At 47.5% G+C, this 18,382-nt stretch overlaps 1 protein-coding gene across 1 annotated transcript; it reads left to right on the forward strand.

Moving 5' to 3' along the window:
• Positions 1-9,361: 9,361 nt before the first annotated feature.
• her6 (hairy-related 6) lies at positions 9,362-11,317 on the forward strand. The gene is made up of 4 exons (XM_083671185.1): positions 9,362-9,727; positions 9,864-9,959; positions 10,129-10,216; positions 10,502-11,317. The coding sequence occupies exons 1-4, from the start codon at positions 9,620-9,622 to the stop codon at positions 11,011-11,013; spliced, it is 804 nt and encodes a 267-aa protein (XP_083527311.1). The 5' UTR covers positions 9,362-9,619; the 3' UTR covers positions 11,014-11,317.
• Positions 11,318-18,382: the final 7,065 nt, after the last annotated feature.

Below are 18,382 nucleotides of genomic sequence, written 5' to 3' on the forward strand. Positions count from 1 at the left end.
CACACGCACACACACATTCTCCCTCTCAGTCGGGATCAGGCAGGAAGATCACACACTCTCTCTGTCACAGTCTCTCACATCAGGCTGCCCACCACTTCCCGTAATCCCCCCTCTGTAACATTAATTATAAACTGGTGCATTGTGCCCCGCGGGCCAACCATGACTTTCCCAGGACAATTAAACTTACTTAGTTGAAGAAAAAAGGTGGGGTGGTGAGGGAGGGAGGGACGAGGGAGTGGGGCAGAAAAAGGGAGATACTTCTTTCCTGAAATGGGTGTGGGGATGAGGATGAAGACTGGGGCTGGGGTTGGGGCTGGGACAGGGGCTTGGGGGGGCATTGGCTGGGGCTGGGGCAAGAGGCTAAGGGCTGGAACTCAAAAGCTTGGGGTGGGGCCGGGGTTGGGTGGGCGAATGCCTGGATGGGGCGGACGTGGATTAGCCGTTCTCTCTGGGGAGTAATTGGCCGATGTGTGGGAAAATCGACCCTGTTGTACTTCACCTCCCAATAATCTCCTGCAAATCTCTCTCGGTGGTTGCTTGAGTTTAATAGGCCACTGAATCTCTAAATCCTGTCTGACTGGCTCTTCACTTCCTGCCAAGCATGACTGGCAGTGCCTGGGATGCCCGCCCACCCCACCCTGCACGTTGGTCTGGTGGTGGGAGGGGTAGCCTAGCCTAGCCTAGCCTACATGACGTGTGACTAAGGGGAAGAGACCATTCAGAAGGAGATAGGGGCCGGTGACTCCACTCACTGGCCCACTCTGCCACAGGCTACTCCTTTCAACCTGCCCTGATCTGTTTGTGACAATGTGATATGGAGATAACAGCTCCTCTTATCTGGATGGCCTCTGAAGTGTCTCATTTGGCAGTTGTTATCCCAAATGGATCTCTTAGGTCTTGTGTTTAATCCTGTTAAGTCACCTTGCTCCAGGACACAAGCACCAGTCTCACTGTGCCACCCCCTGTCTGAACTTTTGACCTCGCTGTGTGGCTAGCTGGCTGGCTGACCACTAGACACTAAACGTTACTCTGTGTTCCAGTCGGGTCAGACTAAAGGGACCTTCCTGAGCAGCAGGACCAACAGCCTGACTAGGTCAAAACCTAAAACTGACCCTAACCTTAACCCTAATCGTAGCCAAATATTGAAATTCAACATCGGTTTGCTGGTCAGGCGTGTCCTCTTTTTCTGTTCAAGACATGGTAGAAAGCTAGCCCCTTTAGCTCTGATTGGTGAATGCCACACAAGGCCAAAGAATGAAGTCACCTCTACACTGTAAAAGAAACTGAGGAAGAACAGGAACAGACACCTCCTCACAGTCATGGGAGATGTGCTGGAGGCAGAGTAGCTTTGTTAACAATGGGAGTCAATATCAGCTTACTTGCTTAAAGAGAGCAAGGACAGGTAGTGCCTGTGTCCACGGAAATATTCTTCGAATTTTAAACAACGCTTGGGCATATAGTGTTACTGCTCTTTTTGCTTGTGTCACATTCCCAACAAATTCCAGATATTTCATGGGAAATGATAAAATGCTGTTTTACATACGGCTTGTGGTCATTGTTGTTCTTGAACAGCGTTTGCTTTATCTGAAGCCTTCAGGAGTTGAGCAAGCAGCGCCTCTCCTTGTTTCAACTGTGTGTTTGTTTTGTTAGCCTCCCAGCTTTGCATGTTTTATACTTTATCAGTTTAAGCTAACTTTATCATTAAAGTCTCAAAATCTTAAAAAGTTTAGACCATTTTTTAAGAGGATGTTCCACCCGGAAGATAATACTTCCTGTTTTATTCTGCAAAAATACAGCTACATGTATTAGATTCATATATATATCGAAGTACTGTATTCTTGCTCAGCAAATAGAGTAATATGACATGATGTCCACTTCTGAAGTAAGCAACAATAGTAGAATAAACATTATCCACTTCTAAATAAACATGTGACAGTGTGTGAAGTAGACATCATGTCCATTTGATATTTTGACTTTTTTGCGCAGGATAGCTAAAGCTTACAGGTGCACTAATAAATATCTTACAATTTCAGTATTGGTTGCTCTCAAGTTATGCAGTAAATAATAAAGGTTGTTGAGAGTCAATGGTGTGTCCATAATGCTATGTGTTGTTTTAGGCTAAGTGGGTGGAGAAGTGAAACCGTTGGCTGAAACCAGCTTAAAGCCTGTAGCTACAGACCAGGCCTGAGGTGTTGATGGGTCTGATGGTGTGGTTAGCTTGTCTCCTTACTGAAAGCTGATGCTGTTGTGTTGTCTGACAAGACTGCCATGTTCATTGGGGAACAATAGGGTTTGGCTGGGTGGGGTGGGAGAGGGGCCAGATAGGGTGTTAACATGGCCGAGGGGGAGAGACTTCTGTCGTGGGGCGGCAAGGTGAAACCTTGTGCGGAATGTGTTGGAAATGAGGTAATGCATGTGTGAGTGAGTGTGTGTGTGTGTGTGTGTGTGTGTGTGTGTGTGTGTGTGAGTGTGTGTGTGTGAGTGTGTGTGATTGGGGACGGGGGGACGGGGACGGGGGGGGGGGTCAAGCCTCAAAAGGGAACCAGTCCGGCTCTTCAAGGCCAGTTGGTGATGTCATGGGAACCACCATTGGGTTGCTGGGTAAAAAGAGACAGTCTGAATGTAAACATGAAAACCTTGTTAGCAAACTAGCTCTTGCATGTAATTCGAGGGAGACATGAAAGCGTGAATTAAAAAAAAAAAAAAAAAAAAAACATAGCAAATGGCTGTTGGCTATCCACTGGCCTGGTGTAATATCATATTCCATTCTTGAAATCAAGACTCAAATTGCCCACACTAATTATTGTATGGGAATGTGTACATTTTTCCTCCTTTGCATTGTTACATTGCAGGTTTTGTCTCCCTCTCTTTCTGTCTCTCTCTGAATATTGTCATCACGTATCATTTCTCTCTTCTACCCGTATGTACATACTGTACATATCTTGAAATATTTTTGGAACTGATTATGTCCTTTCTAATGGATACAGACAGTAAACTTAAAGTAGAGAGGACTTGAAAGCAGAAACCAAAACTATTACGATAAACACATTCCATTGTTGCTATTATGCAGAAGCGCTGAATCTCCCTCTCTACAGAGCCTTAGATCTCACAGGAAAGCAAGCAGCACTTGACCTTTCCAGCACTAAAGGAATATGACAGCCGTGAAGCCGGGAGAGAGAAAAGGGAAAGGCAGAGACAAAAGCAGCACAAAGTGCAGCCTGCCACCAAATAGTTAGTTTGCAATCAACGTCAGTCATCCCTCCTGTGGGGACAGTTTGATTTCCACTTTTCAAATGAGCCGTTTATTTCTGGCCTGATAATAGGGCGGCTAAATTGAAATTGGCAGCTCGACAATCTACTGATAATAGTGGCGGCGCAGGAGATCATGTGAACAGAGCTTCCTTCTCCCCCCCCCCCCCCCCCCCCTCTCTCTCTCTCTCTCTCTTCTCTCTCTCTCTCCTCTCCTGTCGAAGATGAGAGGAGTGGAGGCAGGGTGGGAGGGAGGGAGGGAGGGAAGGAGGGAGGGAGAGAGAAAAAAGTATAATCTTAGTCACAATCGCAGGGGGGTAGAGAAAAAAGAAAAGGACTAAAAGGGAGGGAAACAGAGAGGGGGGAAAAACAAGGAAAAAATAGAATAATGTGCTGGTGATCAGGAGGAGGAGGTGGGTTGGGCAGACTCGGGAGGTGTGTGTGTGTGTGTGTGTGGGGGGGGGGGGGGGGGCGCGTTGTTTCTTTAATGTTTCTGGCAGCGGACCAGCTGAGGTCTCAAGGTTATCCTGGCTTTGCAAACTCCCACGGGAAAGGTGGAGTAGAGAGAAGGGGGAGGGTGGAAGGGGGCCATGGCGGAGGGGGAGAAGGCTACACTTTTCCTCCAGGAGGGAGGCTAATGCTCTGGGGGTGTAATCCTGAGGCTCCTGCCTGATAAGGCTGGCCTTGGCCCAGGTAGGAGGTTACAGCAGCAACAGGCTCCTGGGCCTCCCGGGCTTTCTACTCTGCTCTGCCTACAGTACCACTCACAAACAGACACGCAGACAGGGATGCCTGGGGTCAGGTTAGTACAGTACCTCTCACAGGCAGACACGCACATACACACACACACACACACACACACACACACACACACACACACACACACACACACACCCACACACAAGCACACACACACACCCTACCCTCACCCCATTCACCCTCCCATTCATCCCTGTCAGTGTCTAGATATGTCCGTTAATACACAACAGCTATCCTCAGACCTGCTCCTGTGTATTGGGAATGCCAGTTCTTCATTGGCTAGTCCTGTGACTCCTCTCAAAAGGGATGCCTTCACAAAGTTAAAATAAAGCTTTTTTTCTCACCTGCTCCTCCTGTGGTCTCTGTACCCCGCCTAGCACCCCACTATGGCAGCCTTCCCCTTGCCTCCCTCTCTCCCTCATTCAGACGCAGCCTTTATGCAAATCTAAGTCAGTAGAAGATTTGACATGTTTTAGCTGGGGTATAATAGCATTTATATGAGGTATCAGAGGGTTGAATGAGGAGGGAGATCCTCATCGATACGCGATACTGTGTGTATTTGTTTACACTAAACTCAGCCCTATTAGAGATAATGATTTCAGGCATTATGCTGTCAGTTAAAAGAGCGGTGTTTGTCTTCAAAGGCTTCGCCTCTTCTTAACTGTCAACAAAGAGGGCCTCTTGAGGAGGAAATGGAGTGGTTTATGCACCTGTAATTCAATGTGCCAGCATTCTCAGTGTAAACAACCAACACCTCGACGATACCCCCCTCCCTCCCTCCCTCCCTCCCCCACACGGCTTCTCTGGGATCTGAGGTGTTTTAATGGTTATGAAAGGGAGGGGTGAGCCTCGTGGTGTGACGAGAAGGAGATGTAACGTTTGTGAAGAAAAACCTGTCTTACGGTTCATTGTCTCACCATGAGACAGTTCTCACAAAAAAAATATTGAATTAGATGAGACTGGTATGAATTACTTAGATTGGACTGAAGTTAGGCTGACATCTTGAAACCAACGGACTGTTGGTATCTAATCCGTCCTCCCATCTCACAGTTTGATGGTACAATGGCTTGAGTCAGGATCCATCCAGTCATCTTGATTACTCTTACTCTGCATTTGCATTTGGCTCTTAATGCCCCAGGTAGCTCTAGGCAGGCAGGGAGGCAGGCAGGCAAGCGAACCCAACCCACAGACCCATTGGCCCGCCTCTCCAGAGCTCCGTCTCCCCAAACAACCAACCAACCAACGGCTCCCTCTCACGGCTGTGTTATACTCACCCTGACCTCTGACCTCCGTCGCTACTGCCTCCCCCACACATGCAAATACCAACCCTCCACCGAGAGGCATCAGAGAAAGGGAGGGAGGGAGGGAGGGAGGGAGAGACCGCCTCAAGGCACAGTGATCTCCCCAGCCTCAGAAGTAGAGAGCAGCAGCAGCAGCAGCCTGGAGAGTTCCAGTCCACACAGCCCTACGCATGGGCCTTGAAACGCTCCTCTCTTAGCCAGCCAAAACACACCCCATCTACAGTTCATGTCTGCGAGGCTGAGGGGTGACCTGCGTTGATCTGTGTGTGTGTGTGTGTGTGTGTGTGTGTGTGTGTGTGTGTGTGTGTGTGTGTGTGTGCATGTGTGTGTCTATGAATCACTTGTTACCGTTTTTCATGCTCCCATGCCCCTCCAGGCCCTGAGCTCTTTGCTCTGCTGGTGCTATGTAGTGTGTATGTGTGTGTGTGTGTGTGTGTGTGCGCGTGTGCGTGCGTGCGTGCATGCGTGTGCGTGTGTGTGTGTGTATGTGTGTGTGTGCGCGTGTTCCTGAGCGGCAGAGTGAGAGGGAAGGTGGGCGATGTGTGCGTCTGTATCTGGAGAGCCTCCAAACCCCTCTCCTCTCCTCTCCTCTCCTCTCCTCTCCTCTCCTCTCCTCTCCTCTCCTCTCCTCTCTCCCTCTGTTCTCTCTGCTTGGAGGATCTCAGTTCTCTCTCTCTCCGTTCTCCAAGTCCCTGCTTTGATCACTCCCACCCCTACTAAGAACACACACTCATAACATAAAAAGATTATACACACACACACACACACTGATATAGAAATAAACACACAAGCATACGAAGACAAAGCACGCACGCACACACACACACACACACACACACACACACACACACACACACACACACACTTAAACCTGTTGGTACTTAAACCTACAACAGGATTTAATGCGTGTGCTTTCCACAACTTCTCAAACACTTCACGATACATGGCTGCAACACAACTCGGGTGAACTGGACTGTGCAAACACACACCATCGCCCACGGCATTGACCAGTGACCACTTCCTGGCAACTCGTCTGGCCTTGATACAGCCTGTCTGTCTACCTCTCCTTCTCCAGCCAGCCCTGGCGTGGGCACGGCCACCTCCTCACCCGTCTCACTCCCTGTGCCTCTGCCATCACCAGAGCCTTGGCAGCCGCCTCTGCTGTTCACCAATGGCTTACGCATTAAGCATGAGCTGTCTGTGATTAGCGGGCCAGATTGTTTGTGAGCGCAATATCTCCCACTTTCACACGCACTTTAGCCCCACAATCGCCTCCTCTTGATTGCATTATTGCTGTGTAGAGGTCCATGGTCGAGAGGCCTCCATAAAGATATGGCCATGGAAAGACTATAGCGGAGGATGAGGAAGAGAAGGAGAGGGAAGAGAGAGACTAGGGAGGGGGGAGATGGGGGTAAAGGGAGGGAGGGTGGGGTGAGACTCGAGGGGAGAGGAGGGAGCCATGGAAAGATGGAGTGATGGTAGGAAGGGGGGGGGTGTGGGGGGTTACAGGTAAAGATGGAAAGGATGGGAGGAGGGAGGCCTGTTGTGGTCTCTTTTGGGGTCCATCTATGTCTAATTACCAAAAAGAAAAACTGTCCAATAATTTGATATAGCAAATGAGAAGTTATTGTCCTTTTATTCAATGTTCAAAAACAAAATGTATTTCATCATTGGCCAAATAGATTACATCAATGACCCAGTGTCTTTGAACAAAAGCCTTTACAATAGAAATCTGTTTCGGTTGTGACTCAAACTGTTTCCCACAGCTTTTTTTGTGATAGCGGAGTTGACACATAGCAGCAGGTAACACTCGTGGGACTGGCAGCAGCCAGGTGCAGCCGATAAGTGGCTGAACTCACGGGAAAAGGGAGGGACCGCGAGACCCAGGGCTCTGTGACTCAATTCAGCGCCGAGACCTCTTGCAACATGAGCGTGAGAAAGTTATTCAGGCGGAGAAGGTTTCAAAACCTACACTTTATTGTGTTCAACATCAATACATTTGTTTTGGAACTCAAAACAGCCATTGTAAATAGAGAATAAATGAGTCAGGTGTGCACTCAACACAACTGGAGAATACAGTAAAGTTACTGGTGTACACATTAGTGGGCCTACTAGGAGTTTGTATGTGGAATTACGGTGTAATTAAGGTATAATAATAATAATAATAATATGTTATTTTAATGTTTTATATGTTACACATTTGTATGTTTGTGCTATATGACTCGCAATTAAAGCACAGTAGCCCAGTCGGCCTCCTGAATACTGGACAACGGGTATGCGTTAAATTAAGAAGCATAAACATTTTACGTACGATATCTAAATGCCGTTATGTTTTGTTTTTTGCAGCTGTAGTGTTCTGTGCAGCGCTCACTGCCGAGCCTATCAAATTCATGATCTTGCGGGCTGCCGCGAGCAACGTCCCGGAGTTGCAGGCGGCAAGCCGACAAGAGCAGCGCCTTCCCCCGTCGCTTGCGCGCCACGTGTCGCGGGCTCTGCAGCAGCTGGAGATCACGCCCGTGGCTGCGCATATCAGACAACCGGAGGCGCCCACTAAGGCGCGCGCACTACGGGGTGACAGAGAGAGCACACACCAGCCCCCCCTGCCCTGTCGTTAACGACTGCTTATTTGATTGGACAGGGGCAATAATTGTTATGAAAAGGTAGAAAATATTCTCAGACAGGCTTTCTGAAAACGTAATGGACTTCTAAACTCTTTGTATTTTTTATTTCCAAAGTTAAGCACACAGACTTACTGATAGACTTTCATGATATATTAGATTGTGTGTTGGCTCTAGCTATATTTACTTTTCTGAATAACTTGTTGTTTTATAGTTCAAACTCGTCATTATTTACGTTTTTTAAGAACGTGGGAGCTTTAGGCATACAGTATGTGTTAATTGTGTGTAGCAATTATAACCATTAAATTTACAGCTTGCGCTTGCGTCTGTCTGTCTGATAAGGATAAGGAAATTAAATTATGACCTGAAACTCAATGCGTAACTGCTGCCCGACCAAATGCAACAAGGCAGCGCTCTAATCGTGTGCTCTCACTCAGAAATATCTCTGCTCTGGCTCGCATTCCGATAAGCCCGATCGAGCTCTCAGTAGGCGTGGTTTTCCCAGGCTTTTAAAACAGCAGCTGCTATTTACCTTCCCTCTAATGTAAACCACCACCGCCACCACTAGCCCAGCAGCCAAACCTCAACCACCGCGCTCATAAAACATCCTGGCACGTGCTCCACATTCACAATAGCGCTCGCATGCCGACAGATGTCAAAATGCCAAATGTGTACAGCAGCAGTGCGGATTAAAGCAATACAGCACCAATCTTGACAGATTAGAGTAGAGATGTTTTTGATGTTATACATTTTAACTTGATGGGACAGTTCTGGTTCGTCTTACTGCAATGGGACAATATTATGGTGAACGTGGGCCTAATAGGATAATAGTTTCCCTCTTTAATTTACCTGTCATTATAGGCTTTTAAAATTCATAACATGTTGGTACTAGTTAACTACACAGTAATTAGCATATTATTAACACAAGTGTATTGGACCATTAGGGGTAGGCCACATTAACGTATATGTGTTATAGTTGGAACGTAACATGGGTGTGTATATCATATAGCAGTTTAATCCATTTTTGCAGTAAGTATAAATCGACGACATAGGCTTCTTTAGTGCCGCCAGTATCTATCTTGCATCATGTGTTTTTCCCGGTGCGTATTGCCCTAAAGTTGTGTAGATCAACATGCCGAGTCAAGTCAGTTTGCACTCTCTCTGCTGGGTGGTAGTCAGGGGCTCAAGTGTTAATATGTAAACGGAATGATTGAAGGCAGTCCCGGTTGTGCCCTAAACCCGGCCGTGCGCCATTGGCCGCCCGCTCAAACGCCAAACAACCAATGGAAGGGCGCCGACCACGAGCCATCCTCCCCTCGGGCCGCGTGTCCCTCACCCTGATTGGTAGAAAGTTACTGTGGGAAAGAAAGTTTGGGAAGTTTCACACGAGCCGTTCGCGTGCAGTCCCAGATATAAATAAGACCAACACGAAGTGCCATCAGACAGACGCAGCTTTCGCTGGCAGTAGGTTATCTCCATTTCAGTTACACCATTCAGCCTGCCGCTCATTTGGGGACACTTGTCTCTCGCTTAGGTGCACTACCACCCAGAAAGGATTTTTTATCTCCGGAATTTGGAATTTTAACTCATAGGGTACTGTGAAGACGAGCCGACTATTTCCAGTCATTTGCTACTAACAGTGGACCGTAATATCGAGTTGCCGTTGCGCTTGTGGGATATTTCCGACACAAGATGCCTTCCGATATGATGGAAAAAACCTCCTCTTCTCCGGTTGCTGCTACCCCAGCCAGCATGAACACTACACCCGATAAACCCAAGACGGCTTCCGAGCACAGAAAGGTTGGTACCTGGCTATTTGACTTATGCATATATTCTGTCATTCAAGATTACGCACATGCTGGTTGCTAAACACGAATCACATGTACGCAAAACAAGAACTACCATACTAATCATTTATATTCATTATTTTCTTCAGTCATCTAAACCTATCATGGAGAAAAGGAGAAGAGCCCGAATCAACGAAAGCTTGGGACAGTTGAAAACACTCATCCTGGATGCGCTCAAAAAAGACGTAAGTTGTTATTTATTAGGCTGTACTCATTTTAAATAAATCAGCTCCTAATATAACTTGCTATAATATAGCTTATTATTCGTTATTGGTTTAAAAACATAATAGCCCTAATGCAATTCACAGAAGAAAACAGTACTCAATACTAACGACATTGTCTCTCCTTTAACAGAGCTCCAGACACTCGAAACTTGAAAAGGCGGACATCCTGGAGATGACGGTGAAACATCTCCGGAACCTCCAGAGAGCTCAAATGACTGGTAAATCACTGAATCTGTTTGAATACTCGGGATGATTTCTTCCAGACTTCCGTCTGCGGTTTAGATCATGTTAGGCGGTAGTCTTACATACTTGGCCCACATCCGCTTTCCAAAGTGTCTCTGTGAAATATATCTAATTGTAGCCTTATATAGACAATGTAGGCAAACACTAGTGAGGAATTGCCTAAATGTTTTAGTTATAGCGCTGCTGATGTTTGCGGGTGAAAATGTATTTCCAATGGTGATAGATTTGTTTGACTTATTGTTTGTCACTTTCTCCAATAGCTGCTCTGAACACTGATCCCACCGTTCTTGGGAAATACAGAGCTGGATTCAGCGAGTGCATGAATGAAGTCACCCGGTTCCTGTCCACCTGTGAAGGGGTTAACACCGAGGTCAGGACGCGGCTTCTCGGTCACTTGGCCAGCTGCATGACACAGATCAACGCCATGAACTACCCAACTCAGCACCAGATCCCCACCGGCCCTCCCCACTCGTCCTTCGGCCAGTCCATGGTACAGATCCCCAACTCATCTCCGCAGGGGAACGTCATGCCCTTGCCTTGTAAAGGGGGCTCCCCAGCCAGTTTGCCATCAGATGCAACGAAAGTGTACGGCGGCTTCCAGATTGTACCCGCAACAGATGGACAATTTGCCTTCCTGATTCCGAACGCAGCTTTTGCGCCCAACGGTCCCGTTATCCCCGTGTATGCTAACCAAGTCAGCACGCCTGTTCCAGCAGCTGTGTCACCAGGCGCACCGTCAGGCAACACGGACTCAGTGTGGCGGCCCTGGTAGAGAAAATGGACCTATGCGAAAGACTTTATATTGACACTTAGTTCGTCTTTGTTCAATGTTACAACATTCTGTTTGGATCTTTTTTTTGTATTTGCAATGCGTTAAATGAAAAGAGTATGCACTATATTTGTATAGCCTATAAGGGAGTAAAGTTCATATTGAAATGAGATTTGTATTGTTGAAGTCTGTTCACTGCATTTTTATATTTGAGGTGTCTTTTTTACTGTGTGATGCCAAAGATATGTTGAATGCTCTTACGTCTTAATTCTTCGTTTTGGAAGACAAATAAATTTGTAAAGATATTCAAAACAACTGGTTGTGCTTGTCTACTTGAAGTCTAACGCCTATTTATTTGAGTGTTTTGATCCTATAACGTCTTATTAATCAAAACAAATTGGTGATCTCTTTAGGCCTATATATTTGCTTACAAGTCTAAGACTTCGATACGTGGTCATCGTCACATTTATCATTTGGAAAATTAGTAATTTGGAGCCTCAATTGGCCATATGATTTCCGCGGGCAACCCCATGCGAACTCCAAAAAGTGGATTTGTTGTGCCATTTTTAACTGTTTGTCATGTTGCTAAACATGTAACTCATAGCCCATAACAAAAAGCATGAATCAACAAGTAGCGTAGTAACTGTTAATTGCTATTGTAGGCCTAACACAATTAATTAAAACGAAAACGCAGTCATATGCAGCCTTAGGAGGCATGTTGCTCTCGGCTGAATCTACCTAGAGAAACGTGCTGGATTTGGACCTGGGTGGGCCAGGTGTGTGTCTCTTGAGTCTAGGTGTTCTCAGTCCAGCGGTGCGCGAGGAGAGACGAGATTAAACAGGGCAGAAGAGGGAGAAACTTCACTGAGCGCTATGCCTGGGATAAAGAGGAAATATGACCGTAAAGTTGCGTAAACGAAATACCAATCGGATAACATTGATAACACTATTCTGAAGATAACTTATTTGATAAAGAGTTTGTGACACTTATGCAAATAGTCTAACTAACCCAAGTTTTCAAAGTCATATAGAACAGATTTCTATTTTCTTAACATTATTTAGCTCACAGTAGCGCTATGCTGCTACTGCTGCTTCCTATTAGCCTAATGATAACAATAACTTACCAGCAGCCTTAGGTCTATAGGCCTTCATATTACTTATTATTAGTGAGGATCATAACGTTATGACATTATCCCTTGCCATAGGGTGAAGAAACTGTTCTTTGACAATGTGCCAAATGTATTTAAATGTAGGCAACAGTTCAAACAAAATGCGCCTATTAAGTTAAAACATCAGATTTCAGTCACGGCAGTGAGTGGAGAGGGCTTGTTTAAGGATTTTAGAGATCACGTGCGCCATCTAGCAATGCAGCAGCGTACTGCAATGTGATTGGGAGAGCTCTGATCAATATTCTGCATGGAGTGGACTGCAATCATCAGCTTGCTGTTAGGCCTATGTTTGCTAGAAATTGATGTGGATAACACCATTTGAGAGACATATCTTCTATTCTATCAGCTTTGGAAGAAAGTGGTGTACTTGGTGAGACAGAGAGAAGTTAATTTCTCCATGATGTGGCTCATGTATGTTCATCAAATGGTGAACTTCTAAACGAGGAGTTTCAACCAACAGTTCATGTGTTCATCTGTGATATGAAGTCAGTTTAACTGTTGACTGTTCACACATGATAAGTGGGTCCTACTGTACATCATGCTTTCTTACATATCCCACAAAGGTTGATGGTGGAGAACTTCAAGCCGTTTTTTTGTTTCTCTAGCACCTCAAAGAGAGAGAGATGCAATGTGGTGGTGGACATGTTAATATTTGTTCTACCTTGGTCAGCGGCACACAAATCTATTGGCAGAGGGTGCAGAAAGCTCGTTTGCCTCCCAGATCAGAGAGAAGCCTTGATCATGGTTCATGGTGACAGGGGGAGGACATGCTAACCACTGGCATGGCCATGTGGTAGCGTTCTGCTCAGGTGTGTGCCGGGCCCTCTAGCTATTCGAGTGTGGCCATTCTTTGAAGGGGGGCATTGCAGGTGTTTGTAATTACCAATCTGCTAAGAGGCACAAAGTGTGGATAAGTGCCATCATTTTAAATTTCCATCACACCTTTTTACAGGGGCCGGGGCTCCCAGATTGAAGCCATGTGTGGAGGGAGCCGCTGAGGACAGCCACGACCAGAGGGTCTGAAGGGGTGAGGCTAACCCTAACCCTAAACGGGGGGTGGGGGTTTGGGAGGGGTGGGGGTGGGGTGGGGGTTGGGTTCAGGGGTAGGCCTACCGCTTGCCATAACAGTCAGCCCCTGTGAGCCAGGGTCCCCCCCCCGCACACACACACACACACACACACACACACACACACACATACAACATTCCCACAACATTCCCACACAGCGTTCCGACAACGTGCCCAGGGCCACAGCTGGATGCAGGACGTCTGGGAGGCACGTGGTGCAACCCGGACGACATCCAGCTGCTCCCCCCCCCCCCCCATCGCCCTCTCGCTCCCCCCTTCCTCCCCCCAAATCATTATCATCATCAGCAACCCCCCCCCCCACCCCAAGAGAACAGCTTTACGAGCCTCTCCGATTACTGAGCGTTGTGGCCGTGCTGCCGGAGTGACCGCACACATGTCACAACACGACCAGGGGGTTAGCTGCCATGCGTGTCCATTAACTTTTCCCACACTCCGCGCGCATGCAAAGAGGAGGGGAGAGAGGGGGAAAAAAAGCCTCTCTGCTTCCTCCTTGGCTCCTAAGTGCTACCATATGGTGTGATCTCCCTCTCCCTCTCTCTCTCTCTCTCTCTCTCTTTACCGCTCCTTCTCTCTCTCCCCCTTTCCTTCTCTCTCCCCCCCCCTCTCTCTCTCTCTCTCTCTCTCTCTCTCTCTCTCTCTCTCCTCTCTCTCCCCCTCTCTCTCTCTCTCTTTTTCCCCCCTCCCTTTCTTTTTCTCTCTCTCCCTCTCCTCTCCTCACCCCCCTCTCTCTCTCTGGCCCGTCACTAGGGCTGTCTTTGATTGCAGCCCAGACAAGCGAGAGCTTTATGATTTAAGCCCAGGGCTTGCTGTACCAAGCCCTGGACTCATTTTGAAGCCAATTCCCCCTCCTTCCCCTCCACCACTCCTCTCTCTCCCTCGCTGCCCCTCCTGCAGTTGCAGGGGAAGGCTGTTTTCTGGCAGGAAATGAATAGCTCCCAGATGAGCGCAGGAACCTGAGAGGTCGTGAGAAAGAGGCGAACCCCCCTCCGCAGCCCCGGCCTGCTGCCAGCCGCCAGGGGAATGTGGGAGAGCGCCTCTCTGACACACGCGTCAACCCTCCACCCTCCACCCTCCTCCCTGCTGCCTGACTGACTGCCTCTCACTGCCTGGGCCTGGGCCTGGAAACAGCCTGACAGGCCGGGCAGCAGGCACGGAGCAGGCCACGATAGGGTAGGGTAGGCAGGGGAGGGAGGGATGGATTGAGGGATAGCATGGGGGGGGACAGGGGGGGACAGGGGGGGACAGGAAGTGCTGGATCTCTGTGAACTGGATCCGATTGCACACACACTCAGTAACATATACGCAAACTTAGCACACCCAGAACCCAGGCCAAACACACACACACACACACAAACACACACACACACACACAACCTTGACCAAATACACATAGACAGGTGCTCGCTGTCAGAGCTGAAGGGCTTCTCCCTCTGCTCCCACTGAATTTAACTGATACTTTTACCTCTTGTGGTATGACATATTAAAACCTCTGGCCAAAACAGTTTTATTTCTTCACGAGAGTCATGTATCAAAATGATGAATGACACATAAACGAGGGGTGAAAGAGTAAAGGTCTTTTATTTCAGCCAAATAACCCACCACAATGCTATTTACTCATATCAAACTCGTATCATCTCATTTCTGCTGACTGGCTTACATCCAGCTAACTCTCAATGGCATCACCTCTCTCTCCACCAGGCTCCCATGGAAACCTGTCGTGGTTACAAGTAAACAGGAACCAGCTCTCTACACAACACCAGCGCTGTGTGTCTGTGCCACTGCCCGCCTCCCACTACCGCTCCAGCACACCCGTGGGACAACAATGACACACCAGAGGGTTGCACCGTCGCCCTATTCAAACGTCAGCCGCCCCGTTTGAAGTCCGAGACGGCTATGTAAATCAGCAGCGCTGGACGTCAAGGTTCTCACCAACCGAGCCACCCAAAAAAAAAAAAGATTCAGGCAAAGGTGGTCTTGTGACGCTTGTTGCTTGTTCCTTTTCTACCCAGAGGCTTTAGAAGTGGCAGTTTGTCATCTCTCCTAGCCCTCGCCCTCGGGAGTAAACACATTATTGAGGAGTCCAGGGTGAGAAGAGGGGCATGGCAACCATACTACCCGTCAGTCAGAATGTTGGCATGTCAGAGGGCCTTTCACCGTGACTGTGATGACCCTGTCACATGGTGCCTTTGTGGGACCTGTCCTGGTGCACTTGGCGATTCTAATGGTGATTGAGGGGGAGGGATGCGTTTTAGGGCATAACAACAAACAAATAGACTGAGTACAAGTTCCCACTACCCAACGACATCTAATAATGAAGACGTTGTGATGTGAAGGTGAATTGAGGCAAACAAAAACAAATCTACTTTTGAGTATTCAAGCACTGTATTGCGTCTCAAATGCTACCCAACTCCCTGTCCAGTGCACTACTTCTGAATAGGGTGTAATGTCGGACACGCGGTCATTGCTAATTATGCAGTGTACTGTACGGCTCAGTGTGTGAATCCGGTTGTGTTTCCATGCATCTGCTCAGATGACAGGATGTTATTATTCTATAGTTCCCCAGTATTCCCCTCTGGTCCCAGAGTGCCGGACCTCTGTTGTGTCTGGTTCCATGTTTCAAGGCTTTGTGCCGAACCACAGCGGATATAAGCTTCTCTGTGAGATATAAAATCCTCAGCAGGTGCGAGAGCGTGGCTATCCGCCCACATGTCAGAATGAGAGACTTGTGAAGCTTCGAGGAGGGCCGAAATTCACACGACACCGCCAAGCTCCGGAATGATCTATGAACTGCCCTCGCGTGGCTGTTTTTTTATTTTCCTGCTTTTAATTGGCCCATTGTGACGGCAGCAGCCCTTTAAGATGGGGAAAGAGAACCGGTTTCTTTTACCATTAAACACATCAAAACACTGCGGATGTCCACTGCTGTGCTATTACAGATGGGATGGAGTTAGTGCTGTGTTTGGGATCAGTAAAACAACATCCCTGCAACTCCTGTTATAAGATGATGATGGTGATGATGATGTAATGGAAACAGTGTTACCACACACACACACACACACACGGGATGAAGAGGGATACGGTGTGTGTGTGTGTGTGTGTGTGTGTGTGTGTGTGTGTGTGTGTGTGTGTGTGTGTGTGTGTGTGCGTGTGTGTGTGTGTGTGTGTGTGTGTGTGTGTATGTTTGTGTGTGCATGCGTGCGTGCGTGTGTGCGTCCGTGTGTGTCTGACTGGCATGGAGTAGGCATCCAGGTGGTCGCATGTGACTCAAAGAAAGCTTGTTACCAAATGAGACTTCTACCGGTTAGAGGAGGACCTTTCTACTAACTACATACATATGTGTCAGTAAACAACGCACCTCCATGGAAAGGCTCACATTTAAGTACTTTAGGGGGATACATTCAGTCGCCCCCAAAAAATCAGCCTTAGGCGATTTTTCTCTCAAAGCATGGGCTTCATACATATTTTGGGTTTTCGGTTTCTCTGAACTTCTCTCTGTCACGATAGAGACATATTGCATCATGCCAGGGCTGGGAGCCTATGCTCTGAAACAGAGAGACATGAAATGGCATTATCCCACCTCCCTCTCACGCCGTCCACGCAAACCAGCCTAAGCCCCGCACAGCTCCTGTGGACCACTCTCTAATCCTCTTTCCCCTTGCAGCCGGTGGCAGGAGCTGGAGCAGAGCTGGCCACCGAGATAGGGCCCTAGTGTGACGAGCCACTAAAGCCACGATGCATGCGGTGTGTGTGTGTGTGTGTGTGTGTGTGTGTGTGTGTGTGTGTGTGTGTGTGTGTGTGTGTGTGTGTGCGTGTGTGTGTGTGCAAGGTTGTTTGGGTATGTGTGGGTGTATGAGAGAGACTGTGTCTCTGTCTGTGTCTGTGTGTGTGTTCCAAATCTCACAAAGAGTCCTTCCCACCTCACCCAGCCGTGTAACTTTGTGAGTGCATTCTCACACACTCCCACCGGACGCTGTTATCTTAGCCCCCGTTTGCATCATGAATGTGACCAATGTAAAAGGGGGGGGGGGGGGGGGGGGGGGGGGAGGCTTGTCATTTGTGTCTATGCTTGTAAACCCTAGTTTCTTTGGGAATTCAGTTGAATGGGATTTTTCAAGGAGCTTTTAGTAACTTCCTAGAGTGGGTTGCAGAACTCAGAACTCAAAAAGATAAGTAACAGGTTTCACATGGACTGGATTTGCGTGCGGTCTGATGTGGTTTGCTGGTTTTAACAGTTTAGCCCCCATGATGTTAGCAGCTCAGAGAGGACAGAAGCATTGACGCACATGGCCAAAAATAATGTACCAGGGAAGATACGATCTCTGGTTAATGAGTGTCAGCAACAGGTGAAAACTATTTATCATAGAAAATCATCAAACAGGAAATACTCCACTTATAGCATTAACAGTATGCCTAACATAAATAATTAGGAACTAATTTGTGACATTTGTGTGACTATTCTTCACTTTACTCATACTAATACTTACAGGCTTGGCATAGAGAGATGTTGAGAATGACTTTCAGGACACACTGCAGCCCAAACCATATGAGTCTTTTCCCTTTAGGAGCAACACACACCATCCTACATCACTGAACACACACATCATCCAACATCACTGAACACACACATCATCCAACATCACTGAACACACACATCATCCTACATCACTGAACACACACACCATCCTACATCCTATCACTAGAGACTAAGAACAGGAAGAGCGGCTGGATAAACATTTTTTCATTAATAATATTGATGAGGTGACAGAGGTGGTTTGGTACCATGCCCCGTGACTAATAGCTCTGCCTGAGACCTGAGGACTTCTGTTACCTCTCCAAGCTAACGCCCAAGCTTTATAGTTTAGCGGGCTATGGCACTGTGGCACGTAGTTACCCAGGGTTCAGGGTAAGGGTAAAATGCTAACAATATTTGGTAAAACACCGCTTTAGACTCAAACTCACCTGATCTTCATTCTAGAAGTGCTGCCGATTACATTGGTACTAGAGATGAGTTGAAATAATTAAAAAATATTTGTGTACAGTTCATTATGCAGTCCAGAGAGCATTGTGAGTGGTTTTACTACAGTAAAACTAGTAGCAACATTTGGTAAGACACT

This window comes from Argentina silus (genome assembly GCF_951799395.1).
Source record: "Argentina silus genome assembly, chromosome: 6".
In the NCBI taxonomy this organism is placed as follows: domain Eukaryota; kingdom Metazoa; phylum Chordata; class Actinopteri; order Argentiniformes; family Argentinidae; genus Argentina; species Argentina silus.

Bases quoted from the DNA above. Each gene is read 5' to 3' on its own strand.
- her6 (XM_083671185.1), top strand. From the start codon at position 9,620: ATGCCTTCCGATATGATGGAAAAAACCTCCTCTTCTCCGGTTGCTGCT. The intron at 9,728-9,863 runs GTTGGTACCTGG...TATTTTCTTCAG, and splicing joins CGGCTTCCGAGCACAGAAAG to TCATCTAAACCTATCATGGA. The intron at 10,217-10,501 runs GTAAATCACTGA...TTTCTCCAATAG, and splicing joins CCAGAGAGCTCAAATGACTG to CTGCTCTGAACACTGATCCC.